Here is a 22,249-nt window from a genome sequence, read left to right on the forward strand (position 1 = left end):
AGAAAGTTGAGATGGCAGAAAACCACTAACTTGCCTGGGAATTAAGTGAGGACTAACTCCATAATTCTTGCCAAATGCATCTTAGGCCTAAGCATCTGCTGGAGATTTTAAATATCTAAGTATTTACAACTAGTCTACTTCTGAAAAGTGTGATTAAGTCCTTGGTTTGTTCATCAAATATTTTCTGAGTGTGCTGTATGTCAAGGAATCTTCTAGGTGTTGGATTAATAGAAGGGAACAAAACAGGCAAGAAGCACTTGCCCTCAAAGTGTGTATATTCTATCAGAGGAACGCAGGAAATAAATTTATAAACAAAAAGTGAAGATAATTTCAGATAACGGTACTTGCTACGGTACCAAGTGAGCGATCGGGGTTTTGGCAGGTGTATGTTAGCTAGAGTGGTCAAAGTAGGCCCCTCAGAGAAGGAACATGTGAACTAACACCTGAATGATAAGACCAAATCAAGCAAACATTTGGGATAACAGGCACTTAAAAGCCATTGTTCTCCATGAATATCTCTATCTCCTTTTGCTTATGTCCTCTGATTAACTTTTCTTTTTAACGTCATGGAGACTTCTAGTTGCTGAGAATTTATTTTCCCCAAACTCCTGGCACTAATGTCTACCTAAAGTTTCAAAAATGAGAAAGATATAAATATGGACTATGAATTTTAAACATATATTTTCCTCTCCCCCAAAATTTGCTGCGTATAAAATGCAAACTATATAGCTCACCATGGGGGCTAATATCATGGGCTCTCAAGTCCTCGGTTTGCTCCCTTACTGGATGTAAGACTCTGGACGAGGGACTTCCCTGGTGGTCCAGTGGTTAAGAATCCGCCTTGCAACACAGGAGATGTCGGTTCAACCCCTGATCAGGAAACTACGATCCCCCATGCCGCAGGACAACTAAGCCCACGCGCCACAACTAGAGGAAAGCCCGCGCACCCCGCAATGAAAGATCCCACGTGCTGCAACCAAGACCTGATGCAGCCAATAAATTTAATTAATTAAAAAGCAGTGTATAAATGGAGAAATCATTAAAAAAAAAAAAAGACTCTGGACAAACCACAGCCTTACTAAGCCTCAGTTTCCACAAAGCAGGGATCATGTTTTGGGTTACTGTATTATTTGAAATAATGCATGCTAAGAACTTAGCACAGTGACTGAAACACTGTAAATATTTGGTAAGCATTAGCTATTATTTCAATTGTGATTTACATATTTTTTAAGGAAAGTGTCTACATACAGTATATCAACACAGGTACTCTGAGATCTTTAAAATCAAAACAGTATAAAAAAGTAAGTAACTTTGAAATAAATTCCATTTTCAAAATAATGATTACAAAGAGACTGACAAATGATTTTTAAAGAAGAGCTTCCACACTGTTCCCACAAGGGCAAAGGCGGCGGGGAAAGAATAAGAACAGACATCAAAATTTACAGAGTAGAATTAAATGTCCAAATAATTGTAGTCTAGACAAGTGCTCTGGATATGAACAACAGGGTCCCCAACTACAGCGCTTAAGTCATGGTGTATGAAATGGTTCCCTTTTGGAAGGAATTGAGCTTGAACTAGAAGGACTTCACCAGATAAAATACAACAGACACGGTAGGGTGGTGACTCAGTCACCAAGTGGTGACTGCAGTCCCAAGCCCCTCTTTGCCAGCCTTTACCTACCACACTGAAAAGCTGCATACATATTCAACTTCTCAATCCCCATGCAACTCAGGAGAGCTTTAGACACCTGGCCCAAGAAAGCTTTGTTTTCCAAGTAAACAGACGGACAGATAATGCCTCCTGCCTTTCCCACTTCTTCATACTTGGAAAGGGGCTGTGATGCCAAAAAGTGTGGCAGCCATTTTGTAACCATGAGTAATTTAGCCAGAGTATTAAGGTTCCCCAAGCAGAATGAAAGGGCCTGCATCCTCATGCCCTCATTTAACCAGTACACCAGCCTTAGAGGGACCATCTCCAGATTTCCTGTTACAGAGTGAGAAAACAAAAAAGTTCTAATACTAAACTGTGTTTAGTTCAGCCACTGTAGTCAGATTTTGTTATTTACAGCCCATCTGCCATCTAAATTAACACACAAATATGAAGGGACAGGATATTTCACATGAGATGAAAAACACAAAGGAACATCCTAGACAAAGCTACTTCAACATCATGGTGTATGATGCTAACATCTAAAAAGAATTAAAAGACAGTTTCCACCTTTATCCAACAGCTTTCCTATACGTTTACACTGAAGATTCATACTATTGATTTACTTCTCAGTAAACCCTACACACAGGAACTAGTATCTCTTCTAGACAACATAGCCAACACACAACAATGGAAATATGTAGCCTTTTCAAAACTGTACAGTGCAAAATGAAATCTGTCCAAAGAATGAGAAAAGTAAATAGCAGCTGGTTTTATGTAAACAAAACATGAGAAAATATGCACTAAACGGCTAAAGCAATTTTTCCACATTAAGATAATTTTACTAAATTGTTCTTTCTAAAAATGTTTGTTTACTTAAGAGATGATGAAAAACTATGCTAAAATCCATATTTGAGGAGTAATAATTTTATGTTCTCTGGATTAAAGAATGAAGTATTGTGCATTCCTCACAGACCATCTCTAAAGTTATAATAAATGCCATTAGGTGACATTTTATAAACCGCTTGTGATTAAAGGCAATATTTCATTTTCATTTGTTTAATATTCCCATTAATAAGAATGTCTTATTACACATTTACTGAAAGCCTGAACAATAAAACAATGAACAAATTCCAAGAGCAGATTTTTTTCTTTTCCCATGAAGCTAACGTTATGGAATTTTAACAGATGTTCTCTTTGGTCATAGTTAATAAAATGAATTATGTAGGATTAAAACAAGGTTCAATATGTTTGCATTGGACTTTAACTGAAAAACGATTTCACATTAAAAGTTTGGAAAGATTTACAACCTTTTTTTCCCTTTATAGTGAATTACTAAATATATGGGAAAAAAAGGGAATTAATTACTTTTCTAATGAAATCAGGCTTATAAAAACTATTTTTTCCAGGTGTAAGAAGATGGAAATCTCAGAAAAGGGTACACTCTTTGGTACTTCAGCACCTATGTAATGCGAATACCTTACAATGTAGCGTGTCAGAGGCTGACCCCCACCCAGCATAACTCCAAACCCCATAGAGCTCCCCCGGCACTTTGAAACGGTCACAGTGTCTAAGAGCATCTGAACGAAAGACAATCAAACTTAAAGGAATGAAAAAAGCAACGAATATTTACTGAGCTCTGAGCTTGTGGAAGGTGTTACTGCAGAGCCTGTGCATACTACAAAGAGGTCAAAACCCAATTACTGTCTTCAAGGGTAACTTATATGCTGTCTGGGAAGAGCAGGCGTAATTACACATAGACAGACAAAACTGAAATGTAAAGACAGGGGCTTCCCTGGTGGCGCAGTGGTTAAGAATGCACCTGCCAATGCTAGGGGACACGAGTTCGAGCCCTGGAAGAGTCCGGGAAGATCCTATGTGCCGCGGGGCAACTAAGCCCGTGAGCCACAACTACTGAGTCTGAGCTCTAGAGCCCACGAGCCACGACTACCGAAGCCCGCACGCCTAGAGCCCGTGCTCCGCAACCAGAAAAGCCACCGCCATGAGAAGCCCGCACACCGCAACAACGAGTAGCCCCCCACTCGCCGCAACTAGAGAAAGCCCGCGTGCAGCAACGAAGACCCAACGCAGCCAAAATTAATTAATTTTTAAAAATATAAAGATAAACCAAAAAAGAAAGAAAGAGATAATGCCAAGGAAACAATTTCATACAAAGACACACAATGATACAGAGCATTGATACAAGCAGGAAAATTCTCATCAGAGAACTTCTTTTTCTCTTCCATCATGAAAGCAGAAACTAGTACACGGGCTTAAGAACGGTAAATAAGTAATAATTCTAACTACAGTTGCACGAAAATATTTTCAACAGAAAACATTCAAGTATTGCAATCTTAAAAAGAAAGCCTTCCTCTAAGTGGGTAATCTTATCTGGAGAAAAAATTCCAGTAAATTACCAATGTGACCCAAAAAAGAATAATCATAAAAAATTTTCCAACTCATTTATGTTAGTAATTTTGATTGGTTCAACTATCAATTAGGGTAACTGTACATTATTTTAACCAATAGGTTGTTTTCCTACAGAAGTAGCCAGCGAACACAAAATCAGTTGCAGGTTGCAATCTGTTAAGTGAATAAACAATTCCATTCTACAAGACATTTGGATAAAACACTCTCCAACTGTAGCTGAGAAGCTTTTTAAGCAGTAACAGTTAGCCAGCCTCTAGCTCAAACACAACTATTGTTATTCATCATCATGAAATGGCATTCACACATTTACATGCAGGCAGATCAAGGCTGCATCCCCGTTCAAGAACCTGACAGCCTAGAGGCAGCTTTCTTCATCTCTGGTCCTAGCAGACCATATTGCTGCAATACCTCCTTTGTGAGACTGCAGCAAGAACAGCTGACACAAAGTTTCTAGCACAGAGGGGCAAATGGCTCAGAGAGGTTAAGTAACTTGCCAAGAGCAGACAGCTAGTGAGACACTGGCATTCCACACTGAGATGTCATTTCCTGTCAAAAGCTCTTTCAGTTACCAAGAGTACTATTAAGCATAGTTAACATACTTTGAACACATCCTACGTGTCAGGGTCTATAGAAAGCACTTCATATGGATCTCTTCATTTAATTCTCACCATAACTTCAATATAATTTCAAACCATCAGTTCACAGTAAAGGAAGAAAATTGTTGTCAGATATATGTTCATACGCCCAGTCTCACTTAAAATTAAAATTACAGTGAGATCATTTTTCATCTCTGAGATTGCTAGTACCGTTGGTGAGGCAGGGGTCAACAGAAAGCTCCCACACTGTGTGCAAAAGGGTCGACTGGTACTTCTGCGAAAGGCAATTTGGCGATTTGCATCAAAATTACAAATGCCCATACACCCCTAACCAAGAAATTCTACTTTTCAGCATCTAACCTACAAACATTCTCAACCACGTATGAAATGACACAGGAACAGTATTATCCATTGTAGCATGTCTGTCCTGCCCACCAATGAGGAAGTGGTGGCACAATGATCCCTTTGTACAATGGAGTCCTACACAATCATAAAAAAGTGTGCCCCTTATAAAGTGATATAAAATGATCTCTAAAATATTTTGGTTAAAAATCAAATAAGATGCTGAACACCTAGGCTAGGGTAGCTCTGGAAAAACACACAAGAGACTTATATAACATGAAGACCTTGGGGGGAAAGGAAATGACAGAGCTGGGAAAGAGGATTTGAAGGACGATTCTTAAGGCTTGATTCCTAAAGGTTCCTGTTTCCAGCCACTAGATTAGGGGAAATTCTCACTGCCTGAAATAGACAATAAGGGAAACTGGGTTTGGAACTTGCGAGTGAACTTTGCAGTCAGAGTGGGGAATGTTGCACCTAAAGGGACAGATTGAGGGCTTCAGTGAACTCACAGAACAGGATGAATGACTTGTTCTGGCCCGCCCGAGTGCTTGATTTTGATTGCATGTGTAACAGAATTTGGTGGGAGACTTGCGTTATGGAAGCCTGGGAGCAAAATAAGGGTGAGAGGGGGAGATAATTCTCACCTATCTCAGATCTCTTTAGTTGCTACACTCATCTACCAAAAAGAAGCCAGCAGTTACTCATTATCAAAACGGCAACATCCTGCCAGTGAGGCCGCTCCAACTGCATTTCACTGTGAGACTGATTGCAGATAACAGTTAAAAACCAGTAATTTATCCTCCAAACTCCAGTGGACATATGTCAGGCTCTTGTAAGAGCTTTTCCCATGTGCTTGATTCCAGGTCCCTGGCAAACATTCGGCTGGGGTGAGAGGTTCAACCATTCCTCCTGAAAAATACCCAACTTGGGTGAGTGCTTTTTTGAAGCGCCGGCTTGAGGTAGAGGGAAATCACTCCTGCCTCTTCTCTGGGTGTGAAAACCCCAATTGTGCTTCGATAAGCAAGGTACACACAACGTGTGTTCTTTCACACCCCTGGGCCTTTGTATGTGTTGTTACATCTTCCTGTCTCCTGGACTACTTCTAAGTGACACCTCTTCAAGAATTAAGCCCAGACTAATTTTTATTAATGCAATGAATACTGGGTACCACTCAAGCACTGCTTCCTCTATAACCTCTGCTGCATCTTGGATATACGTGTCATTTCAGCCCTATTACACTGCCCTGTAAAGTGTCTGCCCCCCGTTTCCTTCCCCACCAGAATATGAATCCTTCAGGGCAGAAGTGTTCTGCGTGGTGCCCAAGACACAGCAGGCACTCTTAAAATGACTGTCGTGTAGAATGTGTGGATAAAATGCATTTGCTGAGCCTAACTTATTCCTACTTTTTTTTTTTTTTGGAAACGACTTGCCTTTCTCTGCTTTCTTTCTAATTCACATCCAAGGTCATGAGGCTGCCCTCCACAGAACTTTCGGGACAACGGACCCTCTGAAATTAGCCTGGCTATGAAAACAGCTGTGATTTTGCTCCCCGTTTCCATCTTACTGGAATAACCACACTGCCCCACAATGCTTGGCCACATCTAATTTGGCCTAGATCATGAGGAAAATGAATACTGAAAGGGTGAGGTAAAGAGTATAATCGGTTCACCTTGCTTAGACTCCATCTAAAATTCACAGTAACTAAAATAATTTAGGAGAACATAAGGGCTAAGCATGCAATCTCCACAAAAATCAAATGGAGTAAAAACCGTGCGACAGCATTCATAAAATCTAAAGATCACAATAATCTATCTTATAACGCATGGATTCAAACTTCAATCTCATTCTAATGGGCTACCGCGAGGGAGATAAAACTATTTTAAAGAAAAAACTGTATACAGAATAAATGTATGAGTTTCCTGGTGACTCTCACTAAGGCTTCAATGTATTTTCTTATTGAAACAATCAAAAAAGCTCTTGGCGAAAAGATTTGATATTGGTGTCAGAACGATGTAAGAATTGAAACTATTTATAATGTAAAAATTTTGTTTAAAGCAGATACATCACTTCTTATTTTTCTCATTCTGAAAAGAAGCGATGTTTCATTTAGCGCGAAAAGATTTGATATTGGTGTCAGAACGATGTAAGAATTGAAACTATTTATAATGTAAAAATGTTGTTTAAAGCAGATACATCACTTCTTATTTTTCTCATTTTGAAAAGAAGCGATGTTTCATTTAGCAGTAACTCTTCTCTCATTCTATGAGAGAATCTGTACAAAAGCAATATTTCAACTAAAATCAGTTCTGAAGGATATTTTTATGAAAATGCATAATGCAGAAGACCCCAATTAAATTTCCAACAAAGCACTGCCATCTTGAGTAAACAAAGTCATCTCACTAGGGGCACACTTTTTGCAAGAAATGCAGCCTAGAAATTAATTACTAGTGTGACATATGTCAAAACAAATTTTTAGGGCTTCCCTGGTGGCGCAGTGGTTGAGAGTCTGCCTGCCGATGCAGGGGACGCGGGTTTGTGCCCCGGTCCAGGAAGATCCCACATGCCGTGGGGCGGCTGGGCCTGTGAGCCGTGGATGCTGAGCCTGCGCATCCGGAGCCTGTGCTCCGCAACGGGAGAGGCCACAACAGTGAGAGGCCCGCGTACCACCAAAAAAAAAAAAAAAAAATTTTGAAAAGAATAGAATGCAGTTGTAACCAAGTGTTTTATCCAGTTGTATGCATAACCAGTATTCTCTGGCATGTAAATACATTCATTTATTCAGCATCTCTCAGAAAAACAAAAAAAGCTTTATCGTCCTCTCTTTTTGCACCTCACCGAGGTGAAACCTGAGTAAGTAACATGTGCTTAGTGAGTGGGAAAATAAGTACAGAATGAAGATACAGTGCAGGTGTTATTTTGAAAGGCAGAAGTCATCTTCACACAAATAACTAATTTTGAAACATTCAGTCTGCCTTCAGAAGTTTTTCCAAGATATACATCAACTACACCACACTACACTAAAGGTTATTACTTTGTGGAAATCAAAGCTTTAAATAACATGTAACAGTGCTGGTGTTTCATAAAGAAGACTGTAATCTACACTAACAACAAACAAGCAAACAAACAAAATAAACAAAAAGACTACCTGGGAGTAAAATTCAGACTTCAAAGATTTCAATATTCTGCTAATTATGACAATATGTACTTAAATTAAACACATTTTTATAAATGAGAATGTTTTAGCATCCAAGGGAAATCCAAACAGAAAACAAGGATTCAGAGCAGAGGTATGCAGAATCTCTTCTGTATTTTAATAGATTATGTCCTAATCCTTTTCACAATGTACACCTATATCAAATCATCACACTGTACACTACGAATGCCTCACAATTCTATTTGTCAATTATATGTCAAAAAGCTAAAAAACAAAAAACCCTAGGATTTAAACTCACTAAAAAAAAAAAAAAATTATGTCCCAAACCAAAGACTTCTCTTATATCCCATACCCCAGTTATCTATAAATCAACTTTTAAACTTCAAAACAGCCTCCTCTATATGAACCAAAAATTAAAACATGCTTCCTGCAGTAATATATGTACTAAAATCACTTTGCTTTTTCAACCAAAAAAAGAAGACATTGACCACATATTGAACCGCAGAATTTCGGAACTGGAAGGCTTGCTCTGGGGGCACACTGCACTGCAAGTCACGGGCAGGGTCAGCTCTCCAGTGCAGACTGAACTTCCCAATTCATCATATTTTGCTATCAGGAAGACAAGAGCTAACTGCATGATTTTTCACATAAAAATAGACCTTTGGGACACTTGTCTCCCAGGGTGCTTCTTTCCTTACCAATTTTTCACTCATTCTGTATATTACAGTAATTAACTTGATATCTTACCCTTAGTAGTTATTTCTTCATATCTTAGCTATCACAGCCATGTAGCCGCCTATGATAAGACTGAAGCTCTAGGATGGGCCTTCTGACCACTGGGGCTGCTCTTTCAGCTGACCCATTCTACCCAGTCATCAGATGTAAGAGCCAAGATAAGACTAAACAGTGTTTTAAAAAGTGATCATAATTTCCCTTTGTAATTTTTTAAACCAGTCTCTCCAAATAAATTTACTAAACAAAGCATATCATTCTTTTGTAGTTCAATATTGGAAATTAAGTTACTTACCTCTCTTAAAACAGTGCTTTTGTAGCCTCGATATAATCCTTGGATGCCCTGAAACAAACAAAAAGCCAAGACCTCAGTAAGTTAGAATAGCAGAGACTTCTAAATGACATTCTGCATGAAGCAGATTTACCTTTTCTAAAGTTTGAGTTTTGAAATATTCACAATGACTACAGTTCTATAAGAGGTTAAAGCTTTTAAACTGGCTTAAAGTATATAAAGCTCAGATCAGCTCCCTTTAAAATGGGAACATCTCTAATAATAAAGCTGACTACATATTAAACTTTACTTATTTTCAACATTTCTTCTCTTGAAAAAAAATACTTGAGAAGCTTTAAATAAACATATTTTCAAAACCAAATGCACACAGAATGCCAATTATCCTTTCACAAAAGAACAGAACTATATTTTATAGTTTCAACTATAAGACGTCACAATGCATGAATAATCTCTCAATAGTGAGAGATACCTCTAGACAAGCCTTGACTTATCTGTTTAACTATCCACACGATTCAACAGGGACCCTTTACTGAACTGATCTCAATCATACAATTAAACGCTCAATGTCTTCTCACCTAGGTGACAGAGGGATTAAGAATAAAACTTTTCTAGGGCTTCCCTAGTGGCGCAGTGGTTGAGAGTCTGCCTGCCAATGCAGCGGACACGGGTTCGTGCCCCAGTCCGAGAAGATCCCACATGCCGCGGAGCGGCTGGGCCCATGAGCCATGGCTGCTGAGCCTGCGCGTCCGGAGCCTGTGCTCCACAATGGGAGAGGCCACAACAGTGAGAGGCCCACTTCAAATTAAAAAAAAAATAGATAAATAAATAAAAGAATAAACCTTTTCTAAAACCTAGACTCACTGAAATTTTCATGTGACTGATTCCATTTTAAAGAAAAAGAAGGGCTTCTGTACAAACTATAAAGAAGAGCAGCTCACTGGTCCCTAGCCACATGGCCAGCACACATGAAATTTGATCCACAGGTTAACATGAACCAGTACAAGAGGAATTACATTTTTATATAAACATTACGATATCGGTCACTAATATCAGTCCATTACCACAGGTCTCTTCCATGGGTCCTCAAATTCTATACTGATGTTTTAATATAATATCTTTATTCACTTTACATATTAACTATTTATTCCATATCTGATTCCAAAAGAATGATAAGACTACTGCAATGTAGGACACACACTTAGTAGTGTGGTTGTTTAGAAATTTGAAAAAGAAATAAAAATGAAACTAAAAATTTTGAAAACAATGGAAAGGCAAAGATAATCTTAGCATAAAAAGTTGCTATAATTGGACAATAAATTTAGCTTTAAGGTCTCTTCTAAGGCTCCTAAGATGAGGGCCACAGTATTCCTATTAGCTGCCACACAATATTCTCAATAAGAGAGCTTAAAAACATATTCTCACCTCTTGACATAAGATGTTAGAGAAAATGTGAAATGTTCCTGAAGAAGCAGATACCTGTGCCCTCTGCTTAACTACTTCAGAAGGAACTCGAATCAGGCAAGCAACCTAAAATATACAAATTTAATTATATCCTTAAAAAGAAGTAACTGTTATGAAAAAGGAAACAGCTTCATAAACAAAAATTACAGTTAAACAAAAGCATAATGTACAGGCTCAGTTCAAGATGCGAAAAGTTGGGGTTTTTTTTCGGTTTTGTTTTGTTTTTTTAACCTAAAACACTTAGAGCATTACTGGACATGCATTGTGTTACCAACACAGAACCTCTCCTCCCTGATCCCACGTAGATCCTCCTACCTCCTGCCTCACTGCTCCAAACAAATCTGTCTGTAAGCCACTCGATGGGAAGAAGCACATGCACTCATTCTGAACTCCCAATACCTACGAGGACATCTAGCGGTCACATGACAGCCATTTCAAACATGTTTGCTCAATGAATGAATCAAAAGGGCCTTAGCTTTACTGGAGTAACACACATCAGTAGAGGCAAGACTGAAAAGCGGCTGGTTACCCCAAACCCTCCAACCCACCCCACCCCCAGCCTTGGCCAGCTCCCAACCGCAGCAACCCCCGACCTCCCCAACACCCAACAGCTGAGGAGTAACTCCAGGCACTCCCGGGCCCTGCTCCAGCATTTGAGTTGACGTAGGTCCCGACTAGTCAACAAACAATTGTAATATCACCCTTGGTGACATGCCAGGGTCAGTTACACGCCACTCAACCTCACACTTCCAGGACTCCGCCTTCAGTAGCCCACTTATCTTCAGAAATATTAAGAATTGGTCAAACCGGAAAGAATTGGTCTGCCCACTGAAGGACAGAAGGCAGGGGAAAGGGCAGCAGGCAACAGGGAGGGAGACATATAAACTGATATTTTAAACTGTTTTAATGGAAGTCCTGTATTGAAGCCTCTGTACACTAAGCAGCCTGTCAAGGATACAAACTTTTTTTCCAATGTGGAATTCACACACCTGACTCTGGTGTTCAGTATTTTGTATATGGTTAAGGAGATTAATTTTAAAACTTTCACAATATATATTTCATATACAAATATATGTATTTGAGGCACAGTAAGAAATGTGGACAACCTTCACTGACACACACAGCAAAATGGAAACAACAGGAAATTTAACAAAACCGTCCCACCAAACAGGATGTTTGCCCTTTTCAAGAGTCTCCTAATTCCTAATTTGAGATGACTACCCAATTTGGATATTATATAAGGCTTTGTCTTTCTAATGTTAAGTAGCTCTAAGGTACAAATCAGCAAACTTTTAACGTAAAAGATCAAATAGTAAATATTTTAGACTTTGCCAGCCAGATGGTCTCTGTCACAACGGTGCGACCATGCTGTGGGAACACAAAAGCAGCCATAGATAATAATGTGTAAGTGAATGGTGTGACTGTGTTCCAATAAAACCTTATTTATAAAGACAGGTGATGGTCTGCCAACCCCTGCTCTAGGCATAAACACTGGCAAATCCTTCTTTGGTATTAGCCTTGGTAAGAGCAGAGCAGGCACAGAACAGATGTAGGCCTCAGCAACCCCAGGAAACAAGGGATAGGGATGGCAGGTAATGTGATTCTAGGTGTCATGGAGTCAGCTAACAAGGGTGTATCACCTCTGAAAAGTAGCTCAAAAGGAATAGTACTTTATGTGGACGCACTCCAACTGATATGGTTAGGATAACACACCAGTTGGAGTGCATTAATGACCTGAAGTTATTTTTCTCCCCAAACTGACAAGACTCACAAAACAATATAATCTAGTTTCTTTTTCTTCGTTCATCAAACATTTGAATGCCTTTTGTCTGCAAAGATATCTACAATTTGGGCCAATGTATCTTTCCACCCACAGTCTCCCTTCAAATTTACCTGATTCAGTTCAACAAAAACATGTAGAACCAGACACTGCACAAGACACTGCCTGGTAAAGAAAACTAAGATGGTGCCCTGACTTCAAAGAACTCATAGCCACGTATAAACAGTTTCAATAATACTGATACATGGCAAGAGATAGAGTAAGATTAAAAAGAGGCAAAGACAAGTATCACAGCAAACGGAGAGGAGGGGTATTTAGTCCAACCTCCAGACTGAGGGAAAACTGCCAGAGATTATGCCTTCACAGAACCTTCCAAAGGAGCAAGAATTAGCTGGCAAGAAAGGTAAAAAGGGCATGATGGGGAGTGGAAACAGAAAAGCACACAATACGAAAGCAGGGTGCTCAGGGGTAACAGAACCATCCCATATCAAGTTAGCATTCTACAGTGTGTACCCACCCAAGCCATTCCATATCACCAAAACCTCAAGTTTAAGGTCAAGAGTAATGGGGAGTAAGACTGAACAGACGGCCAAGAAGGCCCTGTATGCCATGCAAGGAGCCTGGACTTCATCGCATAGACAATGGGACCAACTGCAACAGTTTAGGCGGAGGATCTGTAGCAACATGGGCGGAGTTGGAGGGCATTATGCTGAGCGAGATAAGTCAGAGAAAGCCAAATACTGTACGGTATCACTTAGATGTGGAATCTACAAAATACAACACACTAGTGAGTGCAACGAAAGAGAAGCTGACTCACAGATACAGATAATAAGCTAGTGGTTACCAGTGGGGAGAGGAAACAGGGGAGGGGCAATATAGAGGTAGGGGATTAAGAGTTACAAACTATTATGTATAAAATAAGCTACAAAGATATATTGTACAAACACAGGGATAGTTTGTGTTGTGTACAACACAGCCAATAGTTTACAATAACTATAAATGCAATATAACCTTTAAAAGTTGTAAACTACTATATTGTACACCTGTAACATATAAGTACATCAACTATACTTCAATAAAAAAATAAAATAAAATACACACAAAGTTTGGGCAGAGGAATCATAACCTGTGCTTTAGGGACATCACTCTGGCTGCAGTAGGTAGAAGAATAGTTGCAGGATAGAAGAGAAAGATAAGAAGCAAAGAGGAAAGACAAAAAGAAGGCAAGACACAAGCTCTGAGACTACTACAACAGTTCTATAGAAGATACCAGGAAATGAATATGGCTCAGAGAAGAAGGTTCAAATTTGAGGGAAGAGTCAGGAGTAAAATGAAAGGACCTGGTGACTGATAAGAGGTCAGGAGTGGGGAGAGAGTAAGATACTCCTACAATACAGTGGTGCCATTAAATGAGACCGGGGGGCAGAGGAGGAAAACAAGTTTAGAGCAAAAAGGATAAATTCACTCTGGGAAATGCTGAGCAGGAGAAATCTGTGGCACATGTAAGGGGCTGTGTCTATCCAAGAAATTAATATCTGACTATAAAGCTAGAAAATAACAAGGCTAGAGATACAGATATAGGAGTCATCAGCACATAGGTGATGGCTGGAACCAAGAGAGTAGATTACCTAAATAAAGAGCAGGGCTTCCCTGGTGGCGCGGTGGTTGAGAGCCCGCCTGCCGATGCAGGGGACACGGGTTCGTGCCCCGGTCTGGGAGGATCCCACATGCCGCAGAGCGGCTGGGCCCGTGAGCCATGGCCGCGGAGCCTGAGCGTCTGGAGCCTGTGCTCCGCAACGGGAGAGGCCCCAAACTGGGTATAAATTATGTTACTTTCGGTAAGAGTGTAAACTTTTAAATCCATGCTAATAAACCAGGATAGAAAATTAAGGCCACTGAAACGTACATGAACCTTACAGGGCAGCTCCCAGCATCTAAAACTCATTACAGAAATGAAAATAAATAAATAAGAAAAGAAAGAAAAGGGTACTCTAACACCTTGTATTTTTCAACTCAAGAGGTCAAGAGTGAAATATGACCCCAATATGTCAAGAAAATACGAACTGTCCACTTTTGTGCCTTGGCATAAATATTTATAGAACTTCATGCCTCGTAACCCTCCGTGTTCTTACATTATATTTTTATTTCTTAAAAATACAGCAGCAGAAGAGAAATTTTGTAAAGGTTCTCAGATGAAAAACAATCTAACAGAAGAGGTACAAAGCACCCAGCATGGTTTCCTGACTTCCCCGGCATGGCAATTTTGGTGTAAGAGGCCACAAAGTAATGCCTCTATTTCCTTCAGCAACTCCCTTGCCTTCCATTTGGTTTTATATTAACTCTGATCTTTCTCAGATTTGAATCTGAGCCGCCACGGAGTATTTCACTGCACAGGAACAAAAACATGTTATAGTATCATGGTCCTATGAAAGGAAATAAAGGTAATGTCATCTGTGGGTCTTGGGGTAAAGCCATTCTTCAGAGCATCCTTTCCTCAGACGTCCGGGGTTCAGTATGAAACCATGACCCAGGGAGGGTGACATTTTCATTAAACCCAAAAATGGTGTATATGTTAAAGTTCTAACAAAAGACAACTAAAGCTTTCCATAAAGAAAATACATGTCCCCAGTCTTTTTTAAATCAGCATTAAAATGCAATACTGGCCTCAGTGGAATTTAACAAAAAATCTGAGGAACTTTAAATTGAGAATGATTACAATATTAAAGTTGCTAAGACTTTTCTTTCTTTAACATAAATAAAAACTTTTCTGATATGGTTTTCATTTTTGAAATGGAGAGCAGAATGTCTCCTTTTAGTATTCACTGACCACCAAGATGCAAAACTACAAGTCCTAAGACTAACTGTATGAAAGGAAAAAAAATCACAGTGAACTCTGGCCTCACATTAGGTATTGTAAAATGAGTGAAGGCAGAGAGGAGAGAGAGAGAGAGAAAGATGCTGCTAAACTCCCTGGTTCATTCATTGCCCAAGCCAAGCTCCAGACTTCCACACATCACCTGCCAGCCATTTATAGTCTCACTTCCATCCTCTCACTCTTGAAATGCTCTTCAAAGTGGCTGGACATCACCCACAGTAACTTGTGTTAACACTGTATCTTTTACCCAACTACTTCAACATAGTTCATAAAAAATACCCAACTTAAGACTTTTCCTTAGGAAACTTAATCAACAGCCTATAAATATTCGTCTCATATTAGAAGCTAATTATCTCAGTATTTAATATATAAATCAATCTGAGATAGAAGTTACCAAAGGTCAGGGAACTATTTGGCCTAGGGAGCAAGGGTAAAACCCAAACCTTTTGATTATCATCTCCAGAATTTTTTTTAATTGAAGTATAGTTGATTTACAGTGTTGTGTTAGTTTTTTGTACAGCAAACTGATTGCTATATATTTTTTATATATATATTATTTTTCAGATTATTTTCCATCATAGTTTATTACAAGACATTGAATATAGTTCCCTGTGCTGTACAGTAGGTCTTTGCCGTTTATTTTATGTATAGTAGTCTGTATCTGCTAATCCCAAAATCCTAATTTGTCCCTCCCCCTGTTTCCCCTTTGGTAACCCTAAGTCTGTTTTCTATGTCTGCGAGTCAATTTCTGTTTTGTAAATAAGTTCATCTGTATCATTTTTTAGATTCCCCACATATAAGTAATATCATGATATTTGTTTTTCTTTTACTTACTTTACTTAATATGATAATCTCTAGGTCCATCCATGTTGCTACAAATGGCATTATGTCATTTTTTTTAATGCCTGAGTAATATTCCATTCTGTGTGTGTTTGTGCATATACATATACATATATATGCATATATACTCACAACAACTTCTTTATCTGTTTATCTGTCGATGGACATGGACATTTAGGTTGCTTCCATGTCTTGGCTACTGTAAATAGTGTTGCTATGAACACTGGGATGCATGTATCTTTATCAATTATAGTTTTCTCCAGATACATGCCCAGGAGTGGGATTGCTAGATCATACGGCAACTCTTTTTTTAGTTTTTTAAGGAAACTCCATACTGTTTTCCATAGTGGGTGTACCAATTTATGTTTCTACCAACAGTGTAGTAGGGTTCCCTTTTCTCCACACCCCCTGCAGCATTTATTGCTTGTAGACTTTTTGATGATGGCCACTCTGACCAATGTGAGGTGATACCTCATTATAGTTTTGATTTGCATTTCTCTAATAATTAACAATGTTGAGCATCTTTTCATGCGCCTATTGGCCACCTGGATGTCTTCTTTGGAAAAATGTCTGTTTAGGTCTTCTGCCCATTTTTTGATTGGGTTGTTTGTTTTTCTGTTATTGAGCTGTATCAACTATTTGTGTATTCTGGAAATTAAGCACTTGTCAGTCACACTGTTTGCAAATATTTTCTCTGAGTCCACAGGATGTCTTTTTGTTTTGTTTATGGTTTCCTTTGCTGTACAAAAGCTTATGTTTGATTAGGTCCCATTTGTTTATTTCTGCTTTTATTTCTATTGCCCTGGGAGACTGATCCAGAATTATTTTTCATTAAAGGTACATCATGTTTACATGCGGCTTATGAGTTTAAAGGTTCCAGGTTTAATTATAAGCTAATTCTTCATGTTTAAACCAGCAACTCTATAATTAGTTCAACAGAAACTTAAGTAAGTTGAATAGAGCCAATCAAAGTTTAATCACATTCAAAGTAAAGCTAGTTTAGACTCTGCGGAGTAAACTCCAAGTGGCAAGTTAATGAGAGAGAGAATGAAAATTCAGGGCACTCTAAAATTTTTTTAAAAGCACAGTTTACTTACTTGTATTTTATTCCACATTCCCAAAATTCTTTCTAGAAAGCAGGATTCCAAATTAAGAACACCTAACATTATCTTTCTACACCACCATTTAAATTCAAAACCCCTACAAGTGAACAGTTCATCTGTTTGTCAATTCTGCCATCTGCTGGTTACAAATGGAATCACAGCTGTTGATAAAAAACGCAAAAGGTAATTGTTAAATCCAAATGTACCTTCCTTAGGGTTTTTTTTTTTTTGTTTTTTTTTTTAGGGTTTAAATTTTATCCACTCATACTGAGTTATAAGTTCACCATGCCTTTATTCCTTATAAATAAGCCTCTTTCCACGTATACAAATAGCCAATAGGCATGGAAAGAAAAAAAAAAAATTTGTAAGTATAGGTCTTCCCTTTCCTGACAAAACTAACATTCTTGATAACCCAGACTCTAGACAAAAAGTTAACAGTCTTCTCAACAAAAATAATTTCTATCTTTTAGGCCCTGTGTCTTGAAGTTATTTATAGAATTTTACAGAACCCAGAGGTAAGCTTCAAACGGCTTTTTCACTTTTATAACTTTCTGTAACAGAATGGGGCCATGATTTCACATTTGATGACAAGTCTCATGGATGGATTTATAGACTTCAACTAATATAAAATCTGAAAATGGAGGAGACTGTAATACTAACTACACTAATTCCCTATTGCTGCTGTAACAAATTACCACATAATTAGTGGCTTAAAACAACAAAAATCTATTCTAATTCTGGAGCTCAGAAGTCCAAAATGGGTCTAAGTGAGCTAAAAATCAAGGGGGCTTCTAGAAGCCCCCTGCATTCCTCGGTTTGTGGCCCCTTCCTCCATCCTCAAGACAGCAGCTTAACATCCTAAAACCTCTCTAACACTCCCACTTCCCTCTTACAAGGAAACTTGTGATTACACAGGGCTCATCTGGATGATGCAAAAAAAAATCTTCCCATCTCAAAATCCTCAACTTAATCACATCTGCAAAGTCCTTTTTGCCATGTTAGGTAACATGGCCACAGGTTTCAGGGACTAGGACATCTTAAGGGGGCCGCTGTTTTGCCCACCAATGTAACCAACGGCAAGTTTTAGAATCCTCACCTTGTCTTAGTTTAAGAAACCCAGAGTGATCTGAGTTCTTAGCATTACCCAAGTAATATACCTCCCATCTCCAGTTGTGCATCAGTTCTGCCATTTTTAAAAGATGACATAAAAAGTAGAAAATGAAGGTCTAATATTTGTCTTAACTATTCACTCTGCAATGGTGTTTTATTGCCCACAGCAGCTGGGAAACCTTGTGTACAGCACTAAACTTCTTTGAATTTCAATTTCTTCATTTTCTGAACTGACAGCCTTCCCAAAACTATAAAATTCTAAAAGTGTACTCCGAACAGCAATTTGTGTGACATGGGACCAGAACCAACACTTAATGAACACTTTATGTATCAGATGCTAGGCTTGAGCACTTTAGAAGTGCTGTATCACTTAAGCTTTGCAAGAACTGTGAGTGAGGTAGCATTAACCCGACTTTTCAAGATAAGGAAAACAACAGCTTGGTAAGCTTGCATAAAGGACCTATAGACACAGAGCAAATACACAGACAAGTCACCATTCTGACCCTCACCTGCGTAACTTGACAGCTCATGATCCATAAGCTGCCTCCTTTCAGAGGTCCTCAAAATATTCTCTACCTATTTAATCCATGTGTCCAACTTCTTTATATGCGCCTCAAGGACAGGGGTCAAAATTTCTTATTGTTTCTTAGCACCAATCACAGCACTAGGTATATAATAGGCACTCATATATCTACAAGTATTCAATTACAAACCAAAGCAAATTTGTGACAGCGGCATTTAATTCATTATGCTACCAAGAACCCTACTCTTAACAATATGTTAAAAAATAAAGTTTTGTCACTGACAAAGTGCAGACTCCCACAGAAGCGGTTAATCTTAACTTCATCTTGGAGAGAAGTATTCGGTTTTTCCATTAACAGTGAGGTGGTGGTACTGACCAAGTAACATTCTTGTGGTTTAAGTAGGATTCTCCAGCTTCATCATCCTACATGAAAATCATACTCATTGTTTCTATAAAGCTAAACTTAATTTGTGTAGCATAAACTGACACTGCTCTTAAAGAAAAAGCCAACACGGAGCTCCCCTGCCCTCCCACGCACTAACTACACAAGACGATGGATGAAACGCACTGGCCGAGCTCGTGAGTCAACACCACCTGAAGGAATGCTGCACACCACATCAGAGAGAACAAGTCCACACGACAGAAAACAGTCTGAAATGCGGCGGAGAAAGAAGCCATCGGGAAAGTGGAGGGACGGTGGGTAAGCTGCTCCCTGACAAGTGCCTCTGCGAAAAGTCTCTCAGCACATCCATGCGAGTACTTTAAGGAATGACCACCAGCAGGATCATCACTGCACAGGGGTCCTGCCAGGCCCTGCCCTCTTCCTCCCCTTACCACTGTCAGCTCGGGCTCAGAGGGCCGGGACAGCTGGAGAGCTGGGGTGTGCTTCTGAGCTGAGCTCGGGAGACAGACAGCAAGCTCAGCATGCACACACCACAGACACACAACGAGAGGACACAGGTACCCACGAGGAAAGAGGCACTGAAGGAACGCTGCCAGAAGGGCTTTTAAAGGAAGAACCTCCGCCTTGATTCTCGTCAACTCACCTTCTCCCTCTGCATCCCCTGCCCTGCCTCAGCGGAGGCTCTAGTCATCTCTCTCCTCGGGATTTCTGCAACAGTGTCCTCCCCTCCATTCACACACCACGCCCAACTCCACACAGCTGCCAAAGGATGTTCTTAAAACACCAACTAGTGGTGCTCTCCTGCTCAGCCCTTCAGAGGATAACAGGCAAAACCTCCTCACCAGAGCAGGCAGGGCCCTCCGGGACGACCGGGTCACATCTGTGCTCCACATGAAACTGGAAGGCGTCAAACAAGGGCTTTGCCTAAGTTCAATAGCCCTCCTTGGACTCGCCCGCCTAACAATCATCGTCCAAAACGCAGCTCAAGGACTAGCTATTCTCTGAGGCCTTTCCTGAATCAACATCCATCCACCCATCTAATCCACTTCCCTTCAGGCTCTTGTACTTACTTTTCTTAAAATACCTGTAACCCTTTAGTGTACTTCCATACTTACATGTCCATCTGCACGTCTAGACTGCAACTCTCTAAAGTCAGTATCTTGTCATTTTATCCTCAGTGCCGAGAACACACTAGGCCGTCTTAAGATCTAAATCCACACTGGCAGGTAAGGACAACAAAAGTGGTGGAGGAAACTAAGAGGAGCTGAACAAAAGCAGCTGATATAAAAGGAATCAAAGAGGTCCAAGTGGGGAAAGGACACAAAAAGGAAAGGCAACGGAAAGGAAGTTATTTTTTGCAATTCTGTAGAAAATTCTTTGTGTAATTCTTATGATTTAGCATTCCTAAGAAGGAATTACAAAGTCTGTCTGCCTTATGTACTTAATGTTCTGAAGTGAAAAAAAGCTCCCAGGCACAATGGAAAATGAACAGATAGGAGAACAGGGCAAAAGGCCCCCTTGGGAGAGGCACGTGCTTAGATGCATCAGAAAGCAAAGTGCCTGTGTGAGTGTGGCTGGGTATCTAACAGTTCGCTTGCAGCTTCTAATGGTACAGCGAATTTCCTAGCACTGTCTCTACCCTCCTGCCTCCATGCATCTTGACACACACAGGCATTTTCATCTGCAGCATTCCTGAGAGCTTCCTTCTGACTTGACAGTGACACTGCACTGCAGGGATACCCATCTTATTTTCCACTCAACTTATCTTCCATGACTCAATTATACAACTGCACAAGAGTCTGACACGCTGCTAACACAAGTGCAAATGAGAGTTCCTCTCTGTTAATTTATGGATGTTTCAAAACATATCATGATCATTTCAAAAGATGAAAAACATTTCAAAAGTTGTTAAACTTTCTTCTATTGTTTTGCTCAGTGGTTCTTAGAAAAGGCCAGTAGAGATCATGAAAAACACTATGCATACACTTTAAACCATGATATTAACAGCATAGTTAAAAAGAACTTAAATCCCTGCTAGGGAAAACACAATGATAAGCAGCACATGCCCCATGCCGTGCAGCTGATAACACTCCTGACAACGATGCATCTAGTCCTCCAAGCAGCCGATTCAGCGGGGAAGCTGAATCAAAACGACGTGCTTACCCCATATTCTGATGTTCAACGAGCCCCTCAAATGACTGCAGTACACTGCCATCCTCTAAACTAACCAGTTTATTAAACTAGGATTTTTTAGTAGGCCTAAAAGTATGTAATTCTGAGGAAAACAAAAGGAATCATACTTTTGATCAGTGTGCTCCACACCTACTAAAATATTCTTATGCACATGACCGCCAAGTCAACGCAATAGAAATATTTACCCCTGGGGTATAAATCAAAATTTTTGAGAATCCTTTGTGAGTGGTGCTTATATATCACTGAACACCAGAAACATCTAGGAATCTTGTTTAAAATGCAGGGCCCACAGCACCACCTCCAAAAATCTTTATTTGTAACCTGCTGCCCAGGCAAATGATTCTAAAGCAGGTGCTCCCTGGGCCACACGGTTGTGTGAAGTACTGTTACAGAGGCTGTCAGAAAAGCATTTACGAAACATGGTATCACTGAGTTCCTAGCTTTCTCAATCCCAAGTTAGAACAGGACTGGAAAGAAAAATCTACCAGCATCTATGTGTGTAAGGACATCCACAGACATCACCCATGAGCACATTAAATTCACAGGGGCCATTTTAGCAGCAAAGAAATTTTAATAATTCTTCTATTTCTGAAAACAATATTAACTAAGTCCGTAAGTAGGATAACACCCAGAAAAAGTCAAATCCTAAAGTTGAAAAAAAAAAAAAATCACTACCACTGCAATGTTATAGCATCTGTTATACTAAAGTAAACCCACCCCAACCCTTCTGATCTAATTACAGATTCTACTTCTCACAGGGCTTTTTCT

General features: G+C 39.6%; 1 protein-coding gene across 6 annotated transcripts in view; it reads right to left on the reverse strand.

The window, feature by feature from the left end:
* SLC25A26 (solute carrier family 25 member 26) overlaps positions 1–22,249 on the reverse strand; it is a 138,209-nt gene that overhangs the window by 90,887 nt on the left and 25,073 nt on the right. For 5 of the 6 annotated variants that reach the window (XR_004482363.2, XM_004267998.4, XM_033424792.2 and 2 more), the window contains 2 exons: positions 10,616–10,720; positions 9,197–9,244 (listed from right to left, as the gene is read on the reverse strand). Coding sequence is in view for 5 of the 6 variants with exons in the window: in XM_004267998.4 (XP_004268046.1) it covers positions 9,197–9,244; positions 10,616–10,720 (153 nt within the window). In the remaining variant the exon portion in view is untranslated. The remainder of the gene's footprint in view (positions 1–9,196; positions 9,245–10,615; positions 10,721–22,249) is intronic. The other variant, XM_033424790.2, reaches the window with a different exon arrangement.

The sequence above is a fragment of the Orcinus orca genome, chromosome 10 (genome assembly GCF_937001465.1).
Source record: "Orcinus orca chromosome 10, mOrcOrc1.1, whole genome shotgun sequence".
Lineage (NCBI taxonomy): Eukaryota > Metazoa > Chordata > Mammalia > Artiodactyla > Delphinidae > Orcinus > Orcinus orca.